Here is a 27,554-nt window from a genome sequence, read left to right on the forward strand (position 1 = left end):
CCGCTGGGCGCGCCGGGAGCAGCGGGCGCGGGGCTCGGCCTGCCCGGGCACGGAGCGGAGCGGGGCCATGGTCCGGAGGGCAGCCCGGGCACGGTAGGAGCCGGCGGGGCCGGGCAGGGAGCGGGGCCGGGCACGGATGCGGGGCGGCTCTGCGGCCTCTCGGTGCCCCGGAGCGGGGCCGGGCCGGGCAGGGCCCGCGGGCGGTGCCAGCCGCAGCAGGGCCGGGCCGGGGCGAGGCCGAGCGCCGGCTGCAGCCGCTCCCGGAGCCCGGCCCGGCGCTGGCAGCGGGGCCGCAGCCCGGCCGGACTGACGGGCGCCGGGCTCCGGGAGCGCCCCGAGGGTCCCGGCGGGCCGGGGCTCCGCAGCCGCGCAGGGGATGCTGCCGAGCCCCGCTGGCGGCTCCGGAGAGCGGACACCGACTGTCGGTGCGGGTCGCTCCGGCTCCTCAGGGCAGCGGGGCTGTTCGTTCGGGGTCTGTGCTTACCCCGCCGGGCTCCGGGCTCTGAGGAGCGCACCTTACAAGGTCTGGCTGCTGTGTGTCTGATATAAACCTCTGCGGATACAACGGGGGTTTACATAATCCTCTATGGGAAGGACCTGGACTGGTGTTCTCAGGTCAGCGTTGCTGTGGTCTCCTCTGGCTCGTGCCGTGTTTTGTCCTCGTTCCCTGGCTGAGCGGGCAGCCGGGCTGCCGGGTGGCCATGCCTGATTCAAAACCTGTGAATTGTCGGAGCCATGGCTCAAGATAAGGAAGTTTACAAAATGATTGTAAAAATGGGAGTTGCTCCCTGGAGAATGATCGCCTCTTTTTTTTTTTTTTTCCCCCATGATACTGATGCAGGATGGCTCAATGAACCTTTTGTCCCAGGAGTAGTCTGTGTCTTTCCCACCCCTCTAGCGCCTGATTTCTACACCAGATGCAGCGTGGCAAAGCTCAGTAGCTCAGCCTGGCTGGTGTGAGTTGGCTGCTGCATCGCCAGCACCAAACGGGAGCCTCCAGAGCCCTGCAGTACGAGAGGTCTGGCTATGGGATGGTCAGAGCGGCTCTCCCCTGCGAGGAAGGATATTTCCGTGGTGAGTTCATCAGGGAGCAGCCGGGAATGCCGTGCTGCTGTTCACAAGGGGAACGGCAGTGCCGGGCAGCACCCAAGTGGAGGAGCATCTTCTCTTCCCTGAGCTTCCAGGGCGAGCTGGCCCTGCCCAGGCTCTCAGGGCTGCTGCTGATGGATGCATAAAGCAGCAATTTACCCTTCTCCCCCCTTAAAGGCAGGGATGAGCTGCAGCGAGTTCCTCAGGGGATACTGGGCTGTTGCAGGGCATCAGCAGCAGCCTTCGCAGCCTCTCTGCTCTGCTCTGGGGTTACTGAAGAGCTCTGTAACGTGCTTTGGAGCTTGTTTGTAAACTCCTGCTGGACACTTCTGAGACGTGGGCTTGTGTTCCAGGAGCTGGCCAACTGATCCCTGCTGCGTTTGTGTGCAGCCACTCTGCTGCTGGATGTGGGGAACGGCCCCTGCCTGTTGCTCTCCTGTGTCTGGGTTGGTTTTTATCCCTGGGCCCTATTTCCTTTCCTCAGAAAAAGTGCAAGCAGTCTGCAAGGACTGCTTGTCTTGTGAGGGCTAATTATGAATTCATTAAGTTCCTGGAATTTAAAATCTGTAGCTAATGAGGCAGTGAGGACGCTGTGCCAGGGATTGTGACTGAGTGCAGGCAGTGCTGACAGATAATACTCCAAGTCACAGTGTAGTTTTTGAATGGCATGGAGTGTGCTCTGTGGCTCTCTGAGCTTCGTGTCCTGGTCAGACTTTGTGGCTGGTGCCTCTGCATGCACTGGAATTGGCCTCTGAGAGCCCAAAGCAAGTGGTGGTTGTAACTCTGGACTTGAGTGCATTTGTGCTTCCTGAGCCTGGAGTCATCCTGGGCTGGTGTTGACAGGGGGTGAGGATTAACTGGGGCTGGCAGGGAGCAGCGATGAGATGGTTTCAGCTGGGCTGAGCTGATCTTCATGTCCTGTGGCAGGAGCCTTGTGCATTAAGCAGCCGAGGAACAGCTGACCACCCCTGCCTGAACTGTGAGTTTCCCAAACCCGGTGTGTGTGGCTGGCTGTGGAGCTGCTGCCCTCCTGCTCCTTTGTGTTTCCAGGTGTGTGGTGCAGCTCGTACCCACAGCTCACCTTGCCCAGTCACGGGGCAGACACCAGCTGCTTCCAGACACAGCTGTGTGATGCCTGCAGAATAAAAGTGAGTAAGTGTCTGGTGCCAGACTGCCCTCACTGGGTTCCTTTGCTGGTGGCCTTTGCAGAATGAGCTCATGTCAAGGTGTTGACTCACTTCCAGTCACTGCACTGCTCTGGAAAGCAAAGCAATCTTCCCTTGAGTTCCTCCATGTGAGTGACTGCTAGAGCTGCCTCTGCTTCCATTAATAATTGCTGGGGGAAGAGTGCACTTGTCCTTAACAAAGATGAGGTATGTGCTACAGGTAATGGCCAAATACTCTCTGCTGAGTGTGAGAAAATACAGCTAAAAAATAATAATTTCCAAGCACATGGTGGGGAAATGTGCCACTCTTAACTGTTTTCCCAGGGACTACTAAAACATCCATTCCCTTTTAACTCTGTACTGCTCTGCCCTTAATGGTAATGCTTTGGAAACTCCTGGGATAAAGTAATTGGTCTGTGGCATTGGTCAGAAGATTCTCTTGCAGACTAAGTGGTTTTTACAGCAAAAAGAAAAATCCTCATTCTGGGTGTTAATTGAGTACAGGAACTGCTTTTATCTGTAGCTCTGGGGTGATGTGAGCTGCCTGAACTCTGGAGTGTTTAAAGGAAAGGGATTCAGAAAAGATTTCTGCAGTTAGATTGTTCTGGAGTGAGCTGGCTGCTGTGCGGAGGCGAAGGCAGCGGCGAGGCACCGACAGCTGCAGCACGAGGTGTCCTGCTCTCCGTGGAGCCAGGCCAGGCTGTGCCAGCCCGAGGGGCTGCCTGCGTGCTGCAGCTGCCCCTCAGAGCCTTTCTTGGGCAGAGGAGAGGGCAGGAGCGTGTCCCTGAGCTCTGGCCTGCAGCAGGGAGCGTGAGCAGGCGTGGGTGCTGCTGTGTGGGTGCTGGTGCTGCCTCAGCGCCGCTGGGGACGGCTTTGTCACACGCTGTCCGGGCTTTCCAGGCCAGCTGGTGCCTGTGGCAGCCTGGCAGCGTTTGTGTGCCCAGGGAGATGGTTTGGAGGGTGCTGAGCCTTCCTCGACATCTGCCACGAGTGTGTCCCTGCTTCCCTCGCTCCCCGGGCGCTGGGGCGTTCCCAAAGGCAGAGAATGCAGTTAATGCTTTGCTGTCTGGTAGCTGAGGCTGGGATGGGTGCTAATACCAGGTTTTATTTAATGTGGCTCATTCTGGCAGTGGGGTGGAAAAGGGGAAATGTCTCCTTACCTGTGCACAGTGTTCCATTCACGTGGGAGATGCCTCGTCATCCTCCCTCCGGGTTTTATGTGTTGTACTCCAGCAGCACTGAAGGTCAGTTTCAGAGGTTTTTGGATTAGCTTCTTATTCAATAGAGAAACAGCCACATGTCTTTGCCTTAGCTCTTTTCCTTAATGCTGCAGAGTCTTGCCCACTGACATTTCCTTGTCTCACGGCTTTGGGAGTTTTTTCTGTTCTAGAACATGGGAAGACAGACAGCAAGCTGAAGCAGTGCTGCTGCTGTCTAACGGTAAAACTTGCCCTGGGAGGAGAAAGTGGCACATTTCTTTGTTCTCCTACAAAGCTTTCCCTTTAGGAAAAAGCTTTTTGCTTAAACAAACAAACAAAAAGACCCCAACAACCACCACCATCTGCCGGATACCGAAGTGAGAGCACTTGAGAGCTCTGGGGCAGGAGGTGGTAATGTCTGAATGGAGTTACCAAACATGGGCTTTTTCTTTTAGCCTGGAAGGGGAATTTGATGAAGCTTCTAAGTCAGAGCAGCTGTGTCGATGTTAGCTTCAAACTGCTTTCTTTGGAGAGCTGGTATGTTATCAACTCAGGAATCTGTCCTGAGGAGATCCCAGATGGGGCCTTGACACCATAAATGTACAAAGGCACTCAGTTGCACAAAAACTGCAGAAACAACTTAGTTCTGAAGAACGTGAGCCACAGATGGTGAACAGCCAAGAAAAGCAAGCAAGGGGTAAGGCCAAGCCGTTCCCTACATGAGAAGGCTGCATCGGTCTCAGATGTTTAAAAATTCTTGGTTTAAACTTCTACAAACTTCACTCTGCATAAATTCTGGTTTGAATGGCCTCTTGTAAATTAAAATCCACTTAATGCAGAGATGTGCAAAATGCCTGCATCCTAACTGTGGTCTTTGGAGGTTTGTGGTAGGCCCTGCAGTTTGCCAAGTGTGGCTCTTGCTTACATGCCCAAATTCCCTGCTGGCTCAGTGCTGCAGGGAGAGCAGCATTGCTGCCCAGGGAGAAGAGATTTGTGGCTCCTGAAATGCTCCATACAGCAGCCTGTGCTCCTCCTGCTGAGCTGTGGGGACAGTGTGTGTGAGCAGTGCCCAGGGCTGTGCTGTCAGTGTGTGTGAGCAGTGCACAGAGCTGTCAGTGTGTGTGAGCAGTGCCCAGGGCTGTGCTGTCAGTGTGTGTGAGCAGTGCCCAGGGCTGTGCTGTGCTGTCAGTGTGTGTGAGCAGTGCCCAGGGCTGTGCTGTGCTGTCAGTGTGTGAGCAGTGCCCAGGGCTGTGCTGTCAGTGTGTGTGAGCAGTGCACAGAGCTGTCAGTGTGTGTGAGCAGTGCACAGAGCTGTGCTGTGCTGTCAGTGTGTGTGAGCAGTGCCCAGGGCTGTGCTGTGCTGTCAGTGTGTGTGAGCAGTGCCCAGGGCTGTGCTGTCAGTGTGTGTGAGCAGTGCCCAGGGCTGTGCTGTGCTGTCAGTGTGTGAGCAGTGCCCAGGGCTGTGCTGTCAGTGTGTGTGAGCAGTGCCCTGGGCTGTCAGTGTGTGTGAGCAGTGCCCAGGACTGTGCTGTGCTGTCAGTGTGTGTGAGCAGTGCCCAGAGCTGTCAGTGTGTGTGAGCAGTGCACAGAGCTGTCAGTGTGTGTGAGCAGTGCCCAGGGCTGTGCTGTGCTGTCAGTGTGTGTGAGCAGTGCACAGGGCTGTGCTGTGCTGTCAGTGTGTGTGAGCAGTGCTCAGGGCTGTCAGTGTGTGTGAGCAGTGCCCAGGGCTGTGCTGTGCTGTCAGTGTGTGTGAGCAGTGCACAGAGCTGTCAGTGTGTGTGAGCAGTGCCCAGGGCTGTGCTGTGCTGTCAGTGTGTGTGAGCAGTGCCCAGGGCTGTGCTGTGCTGTCAGTGTGTGTGAGCAGTGCCCAGGGCTGTGCTGTCAGTGTGTGTGAGCAGTGCCCAGGGCTGTGCTGTGCTGTCAGTGTGTGTGAGCAGTGCCCAGGGCTGTGCTGTCAGTGTGTGTGAGCAGTGCACAGGGCTGTGCTGTGCTGTCAGTGTGTGTGAGCAGTGCCCAGGGCTGTGCTGTGCTGTCAGTGTGTGTGAGCAGTGCCCAGGGCTGTCAGTGTGTGTGAGCAGTGCACAGAGCTGTGCTGTGCTGTCAGTGTGTGTGAGCAGTGCCCAGGGCTGTCAGTGTGTGTGAGCAGTGCCCAGGGCTGTGCTGTGCCGTGCTGTCAGTGTGTGTGAGCAGTGCCCAGGGCTGTGCTGTCAGTGTGTGTGAGCAGTGCACAGGGCTGTGCTGTGCTGTCAGTGTGTGTGAGCAGTGCCCAGGGCTGTGCTGTGCTGTCAGTGTGTGTGAGCAGTGCCCAGGGCTGTCAGTGTGTGTGAGCAGTGCACAGAGCTGTGCTGTGCTGTCAGTGTGTGTGAGCAGTGCCCAGGGCTGTCAGTGTGTGTGAGCAGTGCCCAGGGCTGTGCTGTGCCGTGCTGTCAGTGTGTGTGAGCAGTGCCCAGGGCTGTGCTGTGCTGTCAGTGTGTGTGAGCAGTGCACAGAGCTGTGCCATGCTGTCAGTGTGTGTGAGCAGTGCCCAGGGCTGTGCTGTGCTGTCAGTGTGTGTGAGCAGTGCCCAGGGCTGTGCTGTGCCGTGCTGTCAGTGTGTGTGAGCAGTGCCCAGGGCTGTGCTGTGCCGTGCTGTCAGTGTGTGTGAGCAGTGCCCAGGGCTGTGCCATGCTGTCAGCAGCTCTGCATGGAGAGTCAGTTCCCCCATGCCATTCAGTCACCCCGTGCCATTTTAGGCTGAACCGGCCGTGTTGTTGCATGTGGACGGTGAGGGAGGGGATGCTTTGTTCCACACTAGTCCCAGGGCTGTCATCCATCTGGGAACTGAAGATTGAAGAGGTGCCCACATAAAGAAACACTCAAACTGTGTGACCAGTGATGAGAGGTGAGCTGGGCTGGGAGGGTTTGTGTCTGAGTCCCAGTTCCTGTAAACTCGAACAGCTGCACCGTAAACCTGCTGACCCTTGTGCTGAGAAGAGGTGGTGGGGCTGTGTGAATCCAGAAAGTACCTGGCTTGATGCCTGTGGGCAGGAAACGGAGCTGCTTGGACTTTCTGTTGCAGGTTGTGCGATAGGCGCGGGCTGCTGCGGGCTGTGCTGTCACCCTCTGGGGGTTCTGAGCGCGGGGCTGCCTTGCCTGGTGTCCCCAGGGTGTCACCGCTCGTGTCCTGGGGCCGTGCACGTGGCACACGGTGCACTTCAGCTGGAACAGGTCGGAGCTGGGGCTGGGAGTGACTCAAACTCAGGAAGGTTTGGTCTTTGGTGCGCCGGGGCACTGCTGTCCCCGGTGTCACCTCACAGAGACTCCGGGGTGCTGTGCTGGGTCTGGCAGCGAGATCAGAGGGGCACCTGTGTGTGGTGGGAGCCCCAGAGCTGGCTCTGGTGTCGGGTCAGGGACGTGCAGCTCCCCGACCTTGGCAGCACAGCTTAGGCTGGGACCAGAGGGGCAGGGGCTGCGCCCAGGAGATTGCTGCAGGGTCAGGAAGGTGCCACGCCGGCCTGCCAAGGTGCAGCTGCTGCTGTGCAGAACTTAAAAAGGGGCAGCTGATCTGCTGTGAGCTTGGGTGGTGCTGGAAGTTTGGGGAGTGGAGGCAGAACAGCACCGTAATGAGCTGCTGGGTTTCCAAACCGAGCTGTGAGTTTGACTTGCTGAAGGCTGAGATGGGGGGAAGAAGAAAGGGCAAGCAGTGTTACAATTTTTAATGTATCAATGACTGAGGTCCATCCTGGGACCTGGATGCTGTCACTTCTTGATAGCTGCCTCAGTTAATTGATCTTCAGACGATCCACTCAAGGACCAACAAGCTGATAAATAATTGCATTTTTTTACCTGTGTCAAGGAGCAGCTTTGGAGGGAATGGAGAGCTTTCCTGGCCCGTTCACCCAGCTGCATCCTCCCTGTTTCACTGACTCTGGCAGTCAGTGTGGCTGGACTGGGGCTCTGCTCCTCTGGCCAGCAGTGCCAGCTGGCTGCGCCTGTTCCCTCTGTGAGATTGTTCAAGGGGCAGGTCCTGTGTGCCCACAGTGCCCACACGGTCCAAATCTGCGCTTCTGGCATGAGTAACTATCAGGTGAAATCCGAGGCTTTATCTGGGTAATCTGATAGAGCCTGGTGTGACACGGAACTGGATTTGCAAGAGGCGCGGCTTTGTGTGTCAGCACTTCCAGCGGGAGGGGAGCAGCGGGTGAGATTGCCTGGAAAGAGCAGTGCCCACATCTGCAGGGAGGCTGGGGTTGTGCAACTGCCCTCTCCAGAGCTGGGCGCTCAGGGGGAGCTTGCCAGGTGTGCCGTGGCACTCCAGGATGGCAGAGAGCTCCAGTGAGCGCTGCCAGACCGAGATTGTTCGCTCTGGACGCAAAGCTGTGCTGCTGGGTGCGCTGGGATGCACGCTTGGTGTTCGTATTTCTTCTGTCAGGGTTTCTGCTGTGCTTTCTGCGGAAGGGAATTTGGCTGTGGCTCATGAGTGCCTCCCCTCCGTGCCCCTTGCTGGTGCTCCCTGCCAGGCAGAGCAGCTCAGCCTCCCACTGGGGCACAGAACCCGTGGGTTAAACAGAATTAACACTGGCTGCACTTGGCAGCAGCCCCTGACTAAGCTGAGCCGGATGGGCTTTAGGCCAGAGGTGTGGCAAGACTTTGGGGATGCACCTAGGAACAAGCAAGAGCAAAATGAGGTGTATGCCTTATCCTCTGCTGCACCGTGCTTTCTGAAATAAACACAGCAACACTTTTCTGTTCAAATGGAGAAGAATTGCAGGTTTTGGTAAGAAATCAGAAAAATCAGAATTGAATGGCTCTTGGAGCTTTGGTGGAGGAGATTTCCTGGTGCAGGTGGGCACTGGAGAGCAATGTGTGTATATTAGGACAGAGGACACATCCCCCTGTGTATTTAGGACAGGAGAAAGGGGTTTAAGCTTCCCCCACTCAGGTGGAGAGGAAGGCATTACAACCAGCACTTGTTCAGAGGCATGTGCTCTTATGTTATTTGGATTAGGCTGTGCTCAGACTTGGCAGAAACGCCAACCGATCCTCAGTCTAGACTGGTTTTGAAAGAATCCTTGGCCTCGTGGGAATCTCCATTTCAAGGTGCAGAAAGCACAGAGCAGGCACAGCAGTGATTGTATTGGCATCACAGCCTTCTCCACAGGAAAATGTTCAATACGCTCTTAAATCTTGTTTTGGCACACCTAAGAGGGCCCCAGGACGGGTCTGTCACAGAAGCGGTGTGTGACCCGGGCTGGCAGTGCCGCAGGGGTGTCAGTGGAAGTCCTGGGGCCCAGGGGGACAGAGCAGATGGCCCAGCGGGTGGCAGCAGGGACAGGGTGGCTTTGCAGGTCCCTCAGTGGAACCCTTCTTGCCTGCAAGTCTGACAGAAGAGCTGGGCAGTGCAATTCTCTGTGCCGAGATGGATTTCTGCAGGGGGAGCAGCTCCGTGGAAAGATCTGTGTGGTGCAGCTTTGCCCAGTCTGGGCTGGTGTTACTGGGGGGGTCAGTTCATGCCCTCCCTGGGTGTCAGCAGCAGCAGTGTCATGAACTGCAGGGATAAAACCGCACGGTGAGCTGAGTCTGCTGGGGGGCTTTGGTGGAGGAAAGGGCTGGATGTGGTGGCTGTGTGACCTTCCAGACACTGGATGTTCCGGTTTACATCCCTCCCGTGTTTGGGGGGCTGTGGAGCACTGGGGGTGGGTGGCAGTGGCTCTCGCACTGCTTTCAAACTGCGTGCACACAGCAAACCTTGGCCAAGCCATCCAGCCTCGTGGACAGGAGGAGCAGGGACTTCAGCAGCAGCCAAGGAACAGCTGAGCGTGCTTTGAGACCGAGCAGCCTCGGAAAAGACAGAAGCCTCCACACTGGAGACAGCAGCCAGCAGGACTGCCTTATCTCTACTGTTCTTGATCTCTAACTTTGAAAACGCAGCTTCTCCCTTTTGCTTGTTCCTGAGGATATTGAGTGCATCTTGCTTAAGAGCAGATCTTTTGACAGTTTCTACAAGGCTTCTTCATCTCTATTTCTTAACTTCTATTAATTTGTTTCAAACCTGGCTTTCTAACTGGAAACTTTCCATTGATGTCATGGGAGCTTTCCGTGGCCGACATCAAATAGCTGGGTTCACCAGGAATTAAGTGACTCTACAAATGTTTATGTTAAACACTTACTTGGAAGGCATGTTGACTTATGAGGACCTGTGATGGCTGTGGTATGTAGGGAGGATAGGTTGGCTGTACAGCTTTTGTCTTGCCTTTGAACTCTGGAAGTGCTGGCAGCTGTTTGGTGCTTAGATAAGGGCTCGGGAGTGCAGCTCACGAGCGTCTTCCATCCCTGACTCTGCACTGCTGCTCCTCTCCTACGCTGGAGAGGATTCTCAGTGGAAAGGACCCAGATGGCAAAGTCTGGATAGTCACAGCAGAGAGCTGCTGGCGTAATTACAGGTGTGGAATTCTGTTGTTTTGGAGGGGAAACCCACAGTTTAGTCTGCTGAGAAGCCTGAGGGAGGGAAGGAAGGACAGGCATGTTCTGTAGACCCTGCTTACTCAGGCTTCTGTGGTGGTGCCAGAGCGTTGGGAAGGTGGAAACAGAAGGGATGAAAACCATCTGAGCATTCTCTGTCACCACCAAAGAGAGCCCAGGCGCTGAGCAGTGGCTGTGCCGTTCCTCCCTGCAGGAGCTGGGGCATTGAGGTGCAGCTGAGCCTTGGCACCCTGGCGGAGGGGAGGGGACACCTTTAAATGTCACTCAATTGACACAGTTCAGGCTTGTGAAGCTGCTGCTTAGGAGTGAATTTCTGATGTGTCCCAGTAAGACTGAGGGGCAAATTTCACCCCTTGCCACTTGAACCAGTATTGCAGCCACTTGGACAGTGCTGCAGTGCATGTCTTGGTCACTTCTTTTGGCAAAAACACTTGTTCTGAATTCCCACAACTGCTATTTCCAGGAAAAAGTTGCCCTGGGGTATCTGGCCACCTTACAGTGCAGATGTCCTCTGAAAGCAGCGTGTGCATTCCTGCAGCCACAGTTTGTACAATGTGCTTTTATCCTCTTCATTTTGGTGCGCTCTGCACTCAGATATGATTTGTCTCGTTGAGCTTTTACAGGGATAAAATTTCAAGCAGACAAGCTAAAAAGGCTTCTTAGAATTGCTGCTTTGTGAAGCCTTTTGGCGGATGATTTGAGAAGCCAGCCAAAGCTTTCGGGTCACCCTGCCCATCTCGAACCACCACAGCAATTTCCAGGGACCCTTTCAGGTGAAGGTGAAAGCAAACCATTGCATCACGCTGAGGCTGCTTGCTCCTGCCAGCTCCTGTGAGATGTGCAGTGTCTCTCCCTAATTATGGGATGTCCTGGCTCAATTACAGCTAAACACAGAGTCCAACCATGTCATTAAACTTTTTTGGCTAATGACAAGTCAGGAGTCCAGCACCATCCCGGCGTGCTCTGCCCTGGGGAGCTGCTGTGTTCCAGTAAAGCTGGCAGTGTCAGCTGTCTCTTGTGCAATCTGTCTGCCAGGAATATCCTCCTAGTTCAGCGTTTCAGGGCTGCTGGGCCATCCCTCCTTGCTGGTGTGTGTCCTGGACGTGTCCTGGAGGGCTGAGCCTGCCGCTGGAGCGCTTTGCTGGGTGTTGACAAACGTCCCACTGGCACCGGTCTGTTCCATGTTTATCCAGCTCTTTGCTTGGGTTTGTGCTCCCATAGCCGATGTTGGAGTTTCGCAGCTCCTGAGAGGTGGCAGGTGGGCAGCGCATCTTCCTGGAGCGGGCAGCGGGCTGGGTCAGGCAGAGTGCACCGTGCTGGCTCCGGGCTGCCCGATGCTTCCGAACGCCTTCAGGGTCACATGGAGCAGCTCTGCACGCTCCTGCTCTCCAGGGCAGGGCTGGGGATCCGTGCTGCACTTCTCCACGGCAGCAGATGATGCTGAGTGCAGGCTCTGCAGAGAGCAGCCTGTCCCGGGCCGAGGGGAAATGTCAGCGCCGTTCTCTGCTGCCTGCAGTGCCCGGGCATGCTGGGGGGTTCTGCCATGGGGTGATGCCCCCTCTCTGCTGTGGGGATCCCTAGGGAGCTCTGGAGCCTTGGGGAGGGAAGGAGGAGTTGAAGCAGGGACGTTGTGGGTTAGCAAGCCGAGGATCTGGGTGACCCTGGTACTGCAACCTTGGGTTTGTCTGGGCTCTTCACCTCAGCTGGCTGCTGCAGCAATTGCAGAAGAGAAATTGCATCTTCTGGCCATGCTGTTGGATTGGGAAAGGGTTTTTCCACAGCTTTTGTTATGTTTAAGGGTGGTTGTTGTTCCCAGATTAAACTTGAATAGAAAACATAAGGCTGCTGCCAGCTTTCTGTCACAAACACCTTTTATCTTGAAATCATCTCTTCCAAGCAGATGCTGCTTTCATTTCTTCTACTTTTTTTTTTTTTTTTCCCTACAAGACTAAAATTAACAGCCCTTTGATGAAGGGAAGAAACTGTATTTCAAAGCAAAGTACCTAGTTAACTTTGATAATAAAACTGCTGGTTTTATCTTGGAGGTAATTCCGTGTTCCTTGGAAACGAATCTGAGAGTTGGAAGCTCCTGAAGCCTGCCTGCTGTGAGCGAACACGCAGATCCTCCTTCCCTGGGAGCACCAGAGGCTTCTTGTGGGGTGGGAGGTGTGGGTGGAGCTGGGCTGCAGGTGGGACAGGCGGTGGCAGCCGCTGGTGCCAGGGCAGGGTCTGTGCAGGCTGTTCTCCTCCTGGCTGGAGCTGCCCGAGGGTGCCAGGCTCGCCCAGCTCCAGGAGGGGCCGAGGGGAACACGGCCCTTGGCGCACCTCAGCGGGGCAGTGCAGCGATCTGTGTCCTCCAGGCAGGCTGAGCCGTTCCTCCCAGCCCACCCTGCCCTCCGCAGCCTCCCTGCCTTCAAAGGCTGCTTCTGAGCACGAGGTTCGTGTGAGCATCCAGCTTGGGGCTTTCATCTCTTCCACTTGAAAAGAGGAGCTCTGTTCCTCCGTGCTTCCCAGAGGGGGTGTGGGGGCTGTTTCCAAGGGAGAGGCTGAAGCCTGCCCTCAGAGGGAGCACAGCTGATGTACCAGGTGACCTCGGGGAATGGAGAATTCCTAAACTGAGGCCGTGGCTGGCTTGGCCAGTGGCCAGGGCGTGGAAGAAAAGATGATGCTGTCATCATCCAGCACGTTACAAGAACTGTCTGAGGCAGCAGAGGCACATCTGCTGTGCAGGTCATGGTCCAAGCTCTGAGAGGAGGGCTGGGGAAAGAAATACCTGCTGGAGCTCCCAGACTCACCGAGGGACCCCATGGAAGGGGGTTCTGCCTGTGGGCAGGTGCTGGAGGCCCTGGAGGGTCCAACAGGCTCTGGGTTCTTGCTCTGAGGAGCCTGACACGAGCTGTGATGAGCCCCTGCTTTGGATGCATTGCATTGTTTTCTGAAAACATCCTTTTGTGAAGTGAACAGGACGGTTTCCTAAACAGTATGAAAAAGTCACTTCCTCAGTGACTCAGCTGTCTCCTCTCGTGAGGCTTTTGTCTTCAGTGGTGACACCCTCAGACTCCACAGACCTCAGGACAGGAAGGACCTGAATCTGTATTTTAAAGTGTGAAAAACCCACTGGGATCTTTGTGCACAAGGATGCAACTTCAGTCTGTTTTTTCAACTCCGAGGAAGCTCAGGATGAGGAGATCTGGGTAAATATCGTAGAGGAATGCTGAGTTTTGCCATGTGTCAAGGTAAGACAATAAGGCACTGAGCTGAATTCGTGTTTGTGCTGCTTAATTTGCTGTGTGGTATGAAGGTACTAACAGCTGGGACAAGAGTTGAATTCACTTGTTTAGGATTTATTTAACACAAAATTCAGCCTGAGACTGGAATGACCTGAGCAGGGAGGGAGGTGCAGAACCCCAGGTATGAGAAGTTTTGCCGCCATGGAGCTTGGCAGGCTTTGGAACAGGCTGCCCAGAGGCTGCCCAGTCTCTGGTTTTGCAGGAGTGAACTGGAGAGAGAAGATCAGATTGGAGTGCCAGGGAGGCAGGGATGGAGCACAGCTTCAGTTCTGCAGCACGAGGCCCTGATTTTGCTGAGTGTGCTGCTCTGTTCTGAACCAGAACAGCATCCAGCTCCCAGGGCTGTGAGGATCTGCTGGGAGGGAGCAGAGACTGTTACAATGGACCAAGGATTGTTTGTTTCTGGTCCATGGCCCAGATTTCAACGTTGCTTTTCCTGTAGCGATGAGCAGTACCAGACACTTGCACAACTTCCCCTCTGGCAGAGATGTATTTGATGTAAATACATGTGCTGAAGCTTCAGACACAATAAACGTATTTGAGGGTAACAGGCTGAGTAATCTGGTGCTTGGCAGCTGCTCTGTTGTGGGGATTTTTGCTTTACTGTTAGCAGTGCTTGTGACATCCTTAAATGAAAAAAGGAAGAGGCAGCAACTTGAACAACTTTAACATTAAAATAGCTCCAGCTACAAGTGCTTTACCTGGGAGAAGGAATCCTGCTGGGTCTGTGTCTCCTGACACAGGACATTGTATTTATTGCCTTTGGGGGCAGGGGTTGCAATCCTCACCGTCCGCTGTGGACATTTCCATTTTCTGCTGGAGAAAGTCTCCTTGCTCTGCCCTGCTGTCACCTGGGGAGGGGACAGAGGGGGAGTTCTGGGAGGTGGCTGCTCAGAACATGGATTTCCTTTAGTGCAGCTGCTGCTGGCGAGAAACCACAGTGATTCATGAGCTGTTCTTAGGGGAAAGCAGTGCCTTGTTATCAGAAATTTTGTCCTGATGGCTTGGTGGTGGTGTTGGCCAGTCTCACAGCCACGGCCAAAAAAGTGCTTTTGATATAGGAATGGAAACTCTGGGCAGAGGTAAAACATCAAACTTCATTCTTTCCACCCACTGCTCCCCTCATTATCAGACAAAATTAATTAATCCAGATACTTAGGGGTGAGGGATGGACAGTAGGCAGTATGGGCTGCAGATTAAGTGGGGAAATAACAAAAAGCAGGGAGCTCTTGTGCAAGAGGGTGGCTTATTCTGGATTTCGTGGGCTTCTTTAATGCAAATAGTTGTGAGCATAAACATTTACTGTTTAAAATTCATGGTGGCTTAATTGTGGAGGAAATGCCTCTCTAAATGCAGCCTATCAAATGGCTCAGTGCTGGAGGGAACAGCACCAGGCAAGCGTGGTTGGACCAGGCCTTTCAAATGCTGCTTGGCTGTAAAACTGGGGGTTGTGTTTGCAGTGTGCCAAGCCTTGATTTCAGCCTTAAAGGGCTGTGAGGCTTCTTCTGGAAGCAGTGCTTGTTCACATGCAGTGTCTCAATGGGCAGGCACAAAGGTGTAGGGAAGGTGAACCTCTGGAGATGTGAACATCTACCTGTGACCTTTCTTCCTGCTACTCGTGTGATTTATTTCTGATGGCACCTAGTCTGCGAGCAGGTTACAGCAGCCGGAGCTGTGACGAGTCCGTGCCTTTTGCACCGTGTGCAGGTGCTGGCTCTGCTCGGGCTGAGCTGTTCTGCTGTCTCCTCCAAAAGGATTCTCTGGAGCGCAGCTCCGTGGCACAAAGCTGAGCTCGACACCGGCATCAGTGTCCCCCACCCTGACCTGTCCCCAGCTCCTGCACCGACAGCAGGGGCTGCCTGCGGTGCCCTGGGTGTGCTGCTAACCTGGGAGCCCCAGGTGGGTGCCGGGACTGCAAGGTGACCTGGCTGACACCTGAGCGGTGCCAGGCTCTTTTGTGGCACCCGGCGTGGTTCAGGTGCCAGGCTGTACCTGGAACCCATCAGGTCGCTCCTGGGGTCACAGCTGCCTGTGAGTACTTGCTCCAGCATGGGCTGCAGAGCTGCTTCTGGAAAGCAGCGCTTCAGCAGCTGGCTGCAGGCAGATATCCTGGAGCAGCAGGAAGTGGAGAGGAGCGAAGGAGAGGGGTGTAAGGGAGGTCAGTGCTGCAGCTGCAAGTGTGGGGCACGGGAAGGGACCGTGGCTGAATTTCTCAGCGCTGAGCTGTCCCCTCAGTGTGGGATGGCGAGGCCAGGCTCCGTCCTGGTGCTGCCAGAAGAGCTTCACTGGCTGGGTTCTGCTGTTCCCCATGTCCGTGCCCTCCCACAGCCCCTGGCCGGCGTAGCAGCGCTCCTCGTGCCACATCGTGCTGCTCTGGCTGTGGAAGAGTTCTGGGACGAGTGTGGGAGAGCTCTGCAGCGTTAGGGATGTGTGTTCAGAGCCGATTCCTCTGGTACAAGTGACGTGCTGAAAGAAGAGCACGTTGCTGGAGTGTTTTTAGCACCTGTGCGCTCACAGTGAATGAGCTGTTCCCAGGCAGCCTCTTGTCCCGGCCTGTGCAAAGGGCACAGACTGTGAGTAAGTGTGGGAAGGAAATGGACACACCAGGGCAGGGTGAGCAGTGACTGTGCTGCTGCTATTGCAGAGCTCTGGACTCAGCAGCAGTAATTGTTGAACCTGCAGAGCTCCCTGCTGCTGCTGCTGTCCTCAGAACACCCAGCACAAAACTCCTGCAAGGTCGCTTTGGAAGGGAGACAAAAGAGCTGCTTGGGAGCCCTGGCCTGAGTGGGCTGTCCAGAGGAAGCTGGACCAGCAGTGCCTCATGCCAAGAACGTCATTGTTGCAGACAAATGACTGCAATGTACCTGTGAGCAATGTTAGTCTTGATTTGTGCGTGGCCTTTAACGTGCAGTTGACATTCAGAAGTTACCTTACGCAGAGCTGGAAAGAGCCCGATGACCTTTGAAACATCCACTGAACTTCCTCTGTGAGGAAAACCAGCCCGAGTTCACTTGTTTCAGTTAAAGAAATGCCTTTTCTGCAACCAAAGTTGCTGTTTGTGACCTGCCTTCAGGGGGAGAGAAGATCTCTGGCACAAGCTTCTGGAACTCCTTCTGAGTTGCTTCCATCATCAAAAATATTTTGCAAAGTAAACTCTCTCCTGTTGCCTAGAATTATTTTCTGCCAGATTATGCAGCAGTGTAGTTAATAGGAACTGGCTGGGTAGGTGGACAGTGGAAATTTGTTTAAGCTGGTGTCTGGCAAGTGGCTTGGTTGAGGATGGGTGGTGATTATTCAGGTTTTCATTTACTCAGATGAGCTGCTCTGAGTAACCTCAGTGCTCTGTTTTGGAGGAGCAGGCGCTGGAGGGATGGGGTGAGAGGGCACGCTGCCTTCAGCACTGCCAAAACAGCCAGAAAACTTCACCAGGAGCTGCCTGGATCATCCCAAGGTGAGGAAGGAGCGAGCTGTGTTCACACAGACGAGCTGATTCTCGGTGGTTGTGGGTCCTGTCAGATCCCTGACCCATCTCGAGCTCTGTGACTGGCCTCTTGCTCTGCTGGAGGAGGATTTTCCTTTCTGCTCTTTGCCGGGACACGTGCCACCTTGCCGCCTTCCCGAGTCCTCTTGCCCAGCCTCTGGTGACCTGTGACTGCAGTTTCACTTTCTGCGGAGGCCACGCAGCCCTGCCAGCAGCTGAACCTGCTGAGCCCCGCTGCTGCTGCTCCTCAGCAGCTGGGGCTGAGCGAGTTTCCCCTGTGGCCACCTCCTGCACGTGTGAGGCTGCCAAAGCCATTGCTGGGCAGCCAGGGTTGCTGCCCGGTCCCGGTCCCGGTCCCAGCGGAGTTGCAGCACTCTGAAACTGGCTGTGAGCGTGGTGTTGGGGCAGCTGCTCTGTCATCCCTGCTGGCACAGCCCTGGGCAGCTCCAGCAGCACAGGTGAGCTTGCTTTTCACCTGCGTTTGCTCGGTGTTCAGTGCCTGGGGAGGCTGCTGAGGAGAATGCTGCTGGGGTGATTGCAGCAGCAGCGTGGGGCAGGGTGTGACAGCCGGGGTGTGACAGACAGCCCTCGTGGGGCCAGGTGTGACAGCCAGGGTGTGACAACCAGTGTGTGACAGCCTGCATGGGGCTGGGTGTGACAGCCGGGGTGTGACAGCCTGCATGGGGCTGGGTGTGACAGCCGGGGTGTGACAGACAGCCCTCGTGGGGCCAGGTGTGACAGACAGCCACCATGGGCCAGGGTGTGACAGACAGTGTGTGACAGCCACCTCAGGCCAGGTGTCCCAGGCCAGGCTCTGTGGCAGGCACACTCACACACTCACACTCACACAGTGCAGGTCTCCCCCTGTGTTTCTGGTGCCCAGAATTAGCACCATGGGAATGAGGTGTCCTGGCTCTTTGGGGCTGCAGTTTGGGTGCTGTTCCCTCTTCACCCTGAGATGTGCTGTGGCATTGCTGATCCACCTTGGCCTTTAGCTCGGTTACACAGAATGTCCCTGTCATCAGGGGACTGCTCCCAGCCCCACCAGGGGAGGAGATCCCTGGTGTGGAAGCAGTTCTAGGGAAGGGAAGGATTGTGAAGGGTCTTTGTGGGGTTCCTGACCAGCTGTGCTCATTTCCACCTGCCAGCAGAATGGGACTGGTGTGGTTCCTTTGGATACTGGCCTGCAGGGTGAACATTCAGCCCAACAGAGTTAACCACGTTTTCCTTATGCTTTTCTAGTGAAATCATGGAAATATGAGCAAAACTACGGTGGGTTTTTTAGCCTCATTCACTGCTACTGTCTGTGATCCTTTAGTTCAGCCTCTAAAGCTGTAAGCAAGTCCATGACCATGTGCAGTATATATAATTTCCTTTTCTTCTCCTGAGGTGTGTTCCAGGCTGGAAATCTCTAGGGCAGGGCTGTGATTCATTGTCTGCAGAGCACCCAGAGCCTGGGCGTTTAAAGGTTTGGCCTCTTACCTGTAGAAGTACACCTAATGAATATTATGGGAAGGAGATAAAGCCCCAGTAAACTGACTTGAATAAATAAAGTAAAACTGGATCAGGAATCGAGGAGTTTAGGACCCTCCATGTGTTCTGTTGGTGCTGCAGAGGTGTTCTGTGGGTGCAGAGCAAGGGAGCGTCTGCCAGGGCCCAGGAGTTTCTGAACAGCCAAGAGAAGCTGGACACCAGCTCTGCTCTGCCACTTGCAGTGCCTGACTCGCAGAGCTGTGCTCTCCCATTCACCAGCAGGGCTTTGCCTTCCATTGAAGTGTCTTTGCTGTCTCCTGCCTTCATCTGTTCGCAGCAGTTGTTCTGGAACCTGGCATTTCCTTCTGGTACGGCAGAGTGATGCTTGCTCTGTGGAAGGGAGGTTAATTCTCACTGAAAACAGCAGTGAACACTTTTCTCTGAGACGCCCTTGGAGTTTCATTCCCCAGTTTTTAAGCCTAGAAGTTTAACAATAGACCTGAAAATAGCCTGGGAGCAGGAGTGAGCATCACAGGATGAGCTCTGTTGGTAGAGCAGAGCTGCAGCAAGCCTGAGCTGTTGATAAGATAGATAAAAGCACTTTCAGTGTTTACATTTGTACTTAAACCTGTAGCAGTTCAAAGGTTCTGAAGCTGCTCATTCCCCAGCATATCTTTTCATTTCTGGCTGGCTGTGTCTCGCATCAAGCTGCCCAGGGCATTAATCCATTAATTCAACGGGATAAGCCTTTCTGTCTCTCTTCTGCTGCGGGAAAGTGCCTCCATTGTCTTGTGCACGAAGAGGCTTTTCCTTTTAGGAACGGGCATCCTTGTGTTCCTGGCTGCAGGGCAAGGTGCCACTCTGCAGTTCTGACCGGGCTGGTGCCAGGAGCAGCAGGAATCACTGCCTTGCCCTATACGGAGAGCATTGCACTCAAATCTCGCCATGGCTGCTGGGTTCCTGACCTGCTCTCACTCCCACCGACCCCTTTGTTTCAGTGATTTTCCTCTCTTTACCCCTCGGTCTTTATCTCTTTATCCTGGCCCATCTTTGACGTTCTGGTAGCGGTCTGCCTGGGAGAGCCCCGCAGTGGGAGCGGTGGAGTGTTCGTGCTCAGGAGCCTGGGGCAGAGCTGGCACTGGGGCTGGGCTTCAGGAGCCCCTGCTGCCCTTCTCTGGGGCGATTCCCTCTCCGCAGCAGCCGCCTCGCAGAAATACGGCGAAGCTTATGTTGGCAGAAGGCGAAAAGCCGCAATGAACAAGGCATTGTTTTGCTAATGAGGAGCACAGTTGCGTTCCCTTACTTCTCCTGGGTATTTTGTGCTTCAAAGAGCTCTGCACCAGCGCTCCCGCAGCCTGCCGTGTTTTGGTTCTTGTTTCCTGTGCCGCGTTCTCACATGTTCTCACAGGGAATCTCTGCCTCTCTTCCCTCTGCCGATGTTTTGTTCCCTTATCCTAATCAAAATTCCAACAGCTGAATTTGCCTACGGACTTCCACGCGTGCCTTGCCAGCCGCTCGTTGGCAGCCCCCGGTGCCCCCTGTCCCCGGTGCCCCGTGCCCCTGTCCCCGTGCCCCTGTCCCCGTGCGTTCCCCGGTGCCCTCTGCAGAGCCCCACACGTTGTGTCCAGCAGCCTGCTGGGTTTTACCCCAGCCCGAGCCCAGAGCTCACGCTGCAGCTTTTGGGACATTTCTGCTTCGGGCCAGTGCGAAGGTGCCTCTCCCCCTCCCGGCTCGTGTCTGTTCTGGTTGTTCTCGGGGTGCCTTGCTCGGGGTGCTGCCGTTCCCTGGTTTGCAGGGCCGGGGGCTGCGTCCTGGGGGGCTGCAGCGAGCGCCGAGCGCTGTGTGCCGGAGCTGGAGCGCTGGCACACGGCGCCTGCCCTCCCTCCGCTGGTTTTGCTGCTCCTCCCTTGTCCTCAGCTGGTGACCAGCTGGCTCGCACGGGCCGGGATTTGTTGGGATGCTGTGGATGGGATTTGTTTCGCTTCCAGGATGTGGTGGTCGTCTGAGCAGCTGATAACGTGACTGGGCCTGTTTGAATGGCATCTTCTGCCTCAGTGCCCAACATCTGAGGTGTCTGAACAGTCTGAAATAGCTGTACTGCTGCCTGAGCTTTGGGATGTGACTTTTAAAGAATCTCGGGCATTTTCCTCTCCATCCATAGTTTTAAAAAGTGGGTAAGAAAAGAAAAAGTGATCTTGTCTCTTGCTACTTAAGAATTGGGATTTAGCTCTTTCTTCCAATGGCATACCTTGGACTAGTAGTCCTGTAGGGAAGCTGGTGAATTGACCCCTAACCCAGAGCATACGTGAACCTTCCCCCTTCACCTTCTAGCTGAAGCCTTGCTGATGTCCAGTAATCTTATTTTTAAACCAGATCTGATTCATGCTCTGTTTCCTATGCCAGATGAGGTCCTTGGTTGTGAGTAAGTGTTGTGACTGTAGCTGGCAGGAGCGCTGCATGATTGCCTCACTTCAGGAAATGTTAAAATAACACTTTTTTTTTTTTTTTTTCTTAGAAAGCTCATTTGCACCCCTCCCACTTCTAATTCTCCTAATAGCTGCCCCCAGTTTGGCAGCTGTGTGACAGAGGGCTGTTTGTGTTGCTGAGTGAGAGCAGAGACACTTCAGTGGATGCGGTGCTGGAGGAGAGGTGCACAGAGTGAGCAAATATCTCTGGCCAAGCTGGCTTAAACCTTTCAGAGGTTTCTCTGCAATCTGGAAGGAAAACTGCTAAACTGTGAGAAGGATCTCGCTCCTCCCCCTGGACTCTGCCACTGAAATCAGGGTGTTTTTTTTCCTCCTGGAGAAGAGAAGCTGCCCCAACCGAGGCTGCTCACTTGAGACAAGCCAGGCAGCAGGTTTATCTTGGTTTATCTTGGTTTATCTGCTCCTTGGCTGCAGGGGTTCAGAAGGACCAGGAGCTGCTGGAATGAGTGTCCTCCAGGGCTGGACACAGCAGCTTCTCTCTGCTGGTTTGGACTTGCAGTCAGGCCTCCGAGGTACTCAGCAAAGCTCAGGTTGAAGAGAATTTCGTCCTCAGCAGTGGCCAGCTGAGCTGTGCAGCCCTTCCTCGCTGCTGGGAAGGAAGCACACGCGGTGGGGACGAACAGCTGAATGCCGCTCCTGCGAGTGTGCCTGAACGTGCTAATGTTTAACTCGTCTCTTGTTTTCCTTTCCATCCATTAGGCAATACTGAGCGCTGCACATCCTGACAAAGTCTCCTGGCAACGTTCTCTGCGGGGCTGGATGACAGCAGAAGCTGCCGGGTGAATCGATGAGCCTGTGAAGAGGCGAAACCAGGGCGCACGATGGGTCAGAAGGTCACGGGTGGGATAAAGACCGTGGACATGAGGGACCCCGTGTACAGGCCGCTGAAACAGGAGCTCCAAGGCCTGGACTACAGCAAGCCCACCCGGCTGGACCTGCTGCTGGACATGCCCCCGGTGTCCTACGAGGTGCAGCTGCTGCACTCGTGGAACAACGACGACCGCTCGCTGAACGTGTTCGTGAAGGAGGACGACAAGCTGATGTTCCACCGGCACCCGGTGGCCCAGAGCACGGACGCCATCAGGGGCAAGGTGGGCTACACGCGGGGGCTGCACGTGTGGCAGATCACCTGGGCCATGCGCCAGCGCGGCACCCACGCCGTGGTGGGGGTGGCCACGGCCGAGGCCCCCCTGCACTCGGTGGGGTACACCACGCTCGTGGGGAACAACCACGAGTCCTGGGGCTGGGACCTGGGGCGCAACAGACTCTACCACGACGGCAAGAACCAGCCCAGCAAAACCTACCCCGCCTTCCTGGAGCCCGACGAGACTTTCATCGTGCCCGACTCCTTCCTGGTGGTTCTGGACATGGACGACGGGACGCTGAGCTTCATCGTGGACGGGCAGTACATGGGGGTTGCCTTTCGAGGACTCAAAGGGAAAAAGCTCTACCCGGTGGTGAGCGCCGTGTGGGGCCACTGTGAAATTCGGATGTGCTACTTGAACGGCCTGGACCGTGAGTATGGCTCTGCGCTGGCCCTGGCAGCCTGGCGCCTGCCCTGGCCGGGCCGTCCTGGGGAGGGCTTTCCTCCCTCTGGAGAGGTGCCAGCAGCAGGATTGCTGGGTGCAGCTCTGAATCCTCCCTGGCAAAGGCTCGGGGTCTGTCTGACCCGTGCTGTCTCCAGGGCACTGTGCAGGGAGCGGGCAGGGCTTGGGGAGGGGCTTTGGTGGGAGAAGGGGGTGCCAGTTGTCCAGCTTGAGATGGGAAACCTTGTACTGCTACCAAAAGAGCAGCAGGAACGTTCTTCTGACAGTGGCATTGCTGGCACTGGAATCCTGGTGTTTCCTTACAGAGAACAGCCTCTGGGACAATCCCCCTCCTTAAATGGATAATGAAGGGATGTTTAAACTCCCCTGCAGGCCAGAATAGGGGCAGGTTTTCCCGTCTAAGAAAATGGGGATGTTTTTCATCTTTCAGAAGAGCAGCTCACTTCCCTGCCTCTCTCAGAGCAGGGTGTGCTCCTTTCTAGCGAGGGGCTGGATGCTGCAGGCAGCCCGGCTTGCATGCCAGGCCTTTTACTAACAGGCACATCGATCTCTAGCTAAGCTTAGTAATAAATTTGGCCGTCCAAATGTGCTAAAGTCTGTTATCTCTCACAGTCAGAAGTTCCCATAGGCCCAGACTGTGACTCAGTCCTCTGGGTAGGGTGGAGGAGAGAGGTGAAGGAAGTGGATTAAAATCTGGATTTATGTTGCTAGTGAAATAAATTTGGCAGAATTGGTATGAAGAGTAGTTTCCCCTGCATTCCAGAAGAGTGTCTGCCCAAGGGCTGCAGCACACTGGGCTCTTGTGCTGGCCCAGCACTGGTGAACTCTGAGTACAACAAAGCTGCCACCAGGCACCAGGAAAACTGAGCTCTCAGAACGACCAGGAGAGCCTTGCAAAGGGGCAGCAGCAAAATCAGCAAGTGCTTTGAGAAATGCTCTTCAGCTCCGCGAGACCAAGCAGAGAGCTCTTGGCAGAGCGTTTTCTCACCCAAAGAAAACCCAGCCCTTTGTGCCACAGCAGCTTAAAGAATGTCAGCAGCTCCAGGAACCAGGTTTTGCGGGAGGGTCGAAGCCAAAACCTGCAGCTCCACTCGAAGCCAGCAAGTCTGTGGAGCTGCTGGCACAGAGCTGCCCTTAGCAAGGAAAGGGCCACCTCCAGGGCTGGATTTGCTGCAGAGCGCTCTCAGCTGAGGAGTGAATCGTGGGCGCCGGGCCAGCGTGACGGGATGCTGTTTTGGCACAGACAGAAAGAAGGTGTCTGGCTCTGAGCGCTTCTGAGCGCTCAATAGCAGCACTGTCCAGCGATTGTGGTGCCTGTGAATGGAAGGAGGTCAGATGTGTGTGTGCTTTCCCTTCTGCTCTCCTGGCAGGCCGGGTTATCGCGGCAAACCAGCTGAGGACAAACCTTGGTCCCGCTCCTTTTAAGGCCTCTGAAGTGAGGTGTGTTTGTTCTGGGGCTGTCTGGGGGCTCTGAAGGTCAGGCCCCTGTCCCCGGGGGTGCTGGCGGGGCAGTGCCTCTGTCCCAGCCCTCTGAGCAGAGCAGGCAGAACTGGGGCAGGCTTTGGCTGCGCCCGCTCCGTGCCCCAGTGCTTGAAGAATAAGCTCCCCGGGGAAGTGCCAGAGGAGCGCTGCCAGGGAAGGGGCTCTTTGGCAGTGCCACGGGCAGAGCACAGAGGTGCGGGCTGTCCTGGGGAAGGGGCAGCACGGGCCTGAACCGGGTCAGACAGGGCTGGGTGCAGCCTCGTGGCACAGGGTGCGTGCAGAATCTGGGGCCCGGGAAGCTGTGCCGACAGCCGGATGGATTTGGCACGTAGCAGCGGAAGCTGGAGCTGCAGGCATCTGCCAAAGGTACTGAAAACTGCAGCTCTCAGCCAAACTCAGCCCTCTGTGGGTGCCTCTAGGTGTCTGTGTTCAGGGTGAGGGAACTTGGCAGCGTGCAGGCAGAGCCCTCGGGCAGTAGGAGGATGTCCAGATTCCTGCTGTGGGATGTCTGTCAGCCTCTCTGGGGGCAGGATGAACCCCTCAGGCCTGAGCAGAGGCTGTGAGGAGCTGGAGTGCCGCTGGGATGTTTTAGCTCTGGCTTTGACCTCGGTCCCCTCCGTGTTGTGAGCGACTCCTCAGCAGCCAAGGGCCCCGTGTGCCGTTCCTGAAAAACTTGTATGATCTTCCTCAGGGTTTTAAGTACAGGATGCAGAAAAAGATAGCCAAAGGCTCGTGTCCTTCCTGGCTTGTGACACAGGAGGGGCTCCTCTGGTGGGAGGTGGCACAGAGCAGACAGTGACGAGAAGCTCTGACAGATGGCTCTGTTTTCCATGGGAACTGTGCAGTATAAATGGAGGGGGTGACAGCTGTTGGCCCCCCAGATGAGATAAATCATGCTGCTTTCTGGGCACCCAGGCCACATGGTGCTCTGTAGGCTTTTACTTCAGTGGCTCTTACAAAAGTTCTGGGACACTGCAGGGAGAGGCATGATGAGCTGGAAGATGTGTTCTGACTGGAATGAATGGAATTGCAGAGGAGGAACTCCCAGCTGGTATTCTAGGATTGTTTCATTCACACATGTATGGCTCAAATAACCTACAGAAACCTCCTGCTCTGCAGGTTATTTGGTGACCTGGGACTGCTGAATGGCTCAGATCCTGCAGACCTGCCAGGCATTCATTCACTTTTCCTTCTGTGTTTCCTGGGGGTTTTAGCAGCAGTGGATGTGTCCCTTTGGGCTGGGCTGTTGTGTTTCAGGGGTTTAGCAGCAGTGGATGTGTCCCTTTGGGCTGGGCTGTTGTGTTTCAGGGGTTTAGCAGCAGTGGATGTGTCCCTGTGGGCTGGGCTGTTGTGTTTTGGGGGGTTTAGCAGCACTGGATGTGTCCCTTTGGGCTGGGCTGTTGTGTTTCAGGGGGATTTTAGCAGCAGTGGATGTGTCCCTTTGGGCTGGGCTGTTGTGTTTCAGGGGTTTAGCAGCACTGGATGTGTCCCTTTGGGCTGGGCTGTTGTGTTTTGGGGGGTTTAGCAGCAGTGGATGTGTCCCTTTGGGCTGGGCTGTTGTGTTTCAGGGGTTTAGCAGCCGTGGATGTGTCCCTTTGGGCTGGGCTGTTGTGTTTCAGGGGTTTAGCAGCCGTGGATGTGTCCCTTTGGGCTGGGCTGTTGTGTTTTGGGGGGATTTTAGCAGCAGTGGATGTGTCCCTTTGGGCTGGGCTGTTGTGTTTCGGGGGTTTAGCAGCACTGGATGTGTCCCTTTGGGCTGGGCTGTTGTGTTTCAGGGGTTTAGCAGCAGTGGATGTGTCCCTTTGGGCTGGGCTGTTAACGTCTCGGGTTTCTCTCCCCAGCTGAACCACTGCCTCTGATGGACTTGTGCCGGCGAGCGGTGCGGCTGGCCCTGGGCAAGGACAGACTGACTGAGATCCCCACCCTGCCCCTGCCAGCCTCCCTCAAGAGTTACCTGCTCTACCAATGACCCTCGTGCTGCGGGACAGAGGAACCAGGCGAGGATGGAGCTGACCCGGGAGCCCGGTGCCATCCCCACTGCTGGAGCTCCTGGCCAGAGCACTCCTGCCACTGCTTCACTCCCTGTGCCCTTCCTGGCCAGCTCTGAGTCAATCCTTGCCTCACAGCCGAGTGCTTTGTTCCTTGGAAGTCACTTTCCCGGCACACTTACGAAAGGAACATTTACAGAGGCTCTGCTCCTCCTGAGGAGAGGCTGCGCTGCCTCCCCTGGGCTCAGGGGCCTGCAGGGAATCATTATTCTGTGCCACCTAAAGAGAAGGATGACAATAAGAGAATAATAATAAGAAGAAAAGACTAAAAGTAAGAATAGAAACATAATTTGGGGAAGGAGGAGGAGGCATTAGGAATAGAAATGTTAAGAGCAGGTCCTAAGAATGGAAAGGCTCAGAGTGGCCAGCAGAGCTGGAAGGAGTCTGGAATACCATAAAGAATCAATTGATGAGTTTTTTAAAAACCAAAAAATAAGAAGTACAAACCCTGAAACACCAAAACCAAGAGCCCTTCCAGCAGGACGCCTCTTAATTTGGAGACGGTGTTTGTGTTGCTGGTGCCTGTGCTGGGACCTCTCACCTTGCTCCGTTGCTGTTCCACAGGCTGTGATTTCTGCTTTCTCCTTTATCACCACCGCTCCTCCTGCCCCATCCTCTGCTCTGCCCCTCCTCGAGGCTTTGGCTGGGCTGATTTTGCAGTGTCTCCACCAGCCTGTGCCCGGGGGTGCCCTGGTGTGGGCACGGGGGTGGGACCGTGAGCTTTGTCACACGGCTGCAGCTCCCGTCCCCTGAGCTCTGCCCCGCGCTCAGCCTTTAGAGAAACGTTCGTGTTCCTCTAACGGCTCTGCTGGGGAGTTCTCTTCTGGGTAAGCCGCTTCAATTCATCCAAAGCGGGCTGAGCTCTGTCCCAGAGCGGTTCAGTCTCAGGGGACTGCCGCAGGAGGGGCTCTGCGTGCCCGCGGCAGTGGCACAGGGCGCTGCACAGGTGCCAGCGCAGGTGTGCCCGGGAGGGGATTGCTGCACGGGGAGCTTGGCAGGGCTAAACAGAGGCCAGGGGTGATCTTCAGGCACAGCAAGAAGAAACTGAACCCCTCCAGAGCTGGGGAGCAGGAGGGAACTGCAATAAACAGGATGAATGATGCAGCAAAATCAGCGCGTCCCAAATCGATCCTCAGTAGCCAGGCAAAGAGGATGACACTCCTTTGTCAGCAGGAGCTGCTCTCTTGACCTCTCCACAGGTTACTATGCTGCCTTTCTGGGGTTATTTTGCACATTTCTTTGTGGTTTTTTTCCTTGAAAAATGTTTGTGTGATTGGTTTTTTGGTTTGGTTTTTTTTTTTTTGTTGTTTTTTTTTGTTGTTGTTGTTTTTGCTTTTGAGTTATCCCTTCAGTTTTGTGTAGGTACAAATGAGTTTAGTTTTTGAAAATGTTAATATATATATTTGTGGTGTATGTATAAGAACATGTTTTAAACAGCTGCTGTAGGGTACCTTTTTGAAAATAAACTACTTGCATAGTATATTTTTTAAAGCACAGAGTTGGTGCCAAGACCGGGTGGGGTGTGATGTGCCCCTTTTTTATTCTAATATTATATGAGGCTTTTTTCAGCGTAGGGGTTTGTACTGGTTTCTGTTCCAGGGTGGGACACAAAATTCAGTGTGTGTGGAGCCCTGCTTGGTTGCCTTCAATTGAACCAGTGTCTTCCAGAACTGCAGGGAAGGAGCTGTGTTCTCCCTTCTAATGCTCTTTGTGCTCCCTCATTTCCATCTCTCCTCACTTCACCAGGACATTACTTTGTACAGTTTAAAATTCTTTCTATTTTATGACTGTAGATAATACTCAGTAACCTAATAAACTTTATTAAATATTA

General features: G+C 54.9%; 1 protein-coding gene across 5 annotated transcripts; it reads left to right on the forward strand.

Moving 5' to 3' along the window:
• On the forward strand, positions 1–27,554 carry SPSB1 (splA/ryanodine receptor domain and SOCS box containing 1). Of its 5 annotated transcripts, XM_040084668.1 has the most exons (4): positions 1–93; positions 842–1,074; positions 21,346–22,161; positions 25,517–27,554. In XM_040084668.1, the coding sequence occupies exons 3-4, from the start codon at positions 21,468–21,470 to the stop codon at positions 25,642–25,644; spliced, it is 822 nt and encodes a 273-aa protein (XP_039940602.1). In that variant the 5' UTR covers positions 1–93; positions 842–1,074; positions 21,346–21,467; the 3' UTR covers positions 25,645–27,554. The 5 variants fall into 5 exon arrangements, with proteins under 5 accessions (XP_039940602.1, XP_039940601.1, XP_039940605.1 ...); XM_040084667.2 differs by lacking the exon at positions 842–1,074 and having other exon boundaries at positions 10–93; XM_040084671.2 differs by lacking the exons at positions 1–93; positions 842–1,074 and adding an exon at positions 435–615.

The sequence above is a fragment of the Hirundo rustica genome, chromosome 22 (genome assembly GCF_015227805.2).
Source record: "Hirundo rustica isolate bHirRus1 chromosome 22, bHirRus1.pri.v3, whole genome shotgun sequence".
NCBI classification, from domain to species: Eukaryota; Metazoa; Chordata; class Aves; order Passeriformes; family Hirundinidae; genus Hirundo; species Hirundo rustica.

Coding starts and splice junctions, on each gene's coding strand:
- SPSB1 (XM_040084668.1), top strand. CDS start 21,468: ATGGGTCAGAAGGTCACGGGTGGGATAAAGACCGTGGACATGAGGGAC. Junction 22,162..25,516: donor CTACTTGAACGGCCTGGACC/GTGAGTATGGCT, acceptor TTCTCTCCCCAG/CTGAACCACTGCCTCTGATG.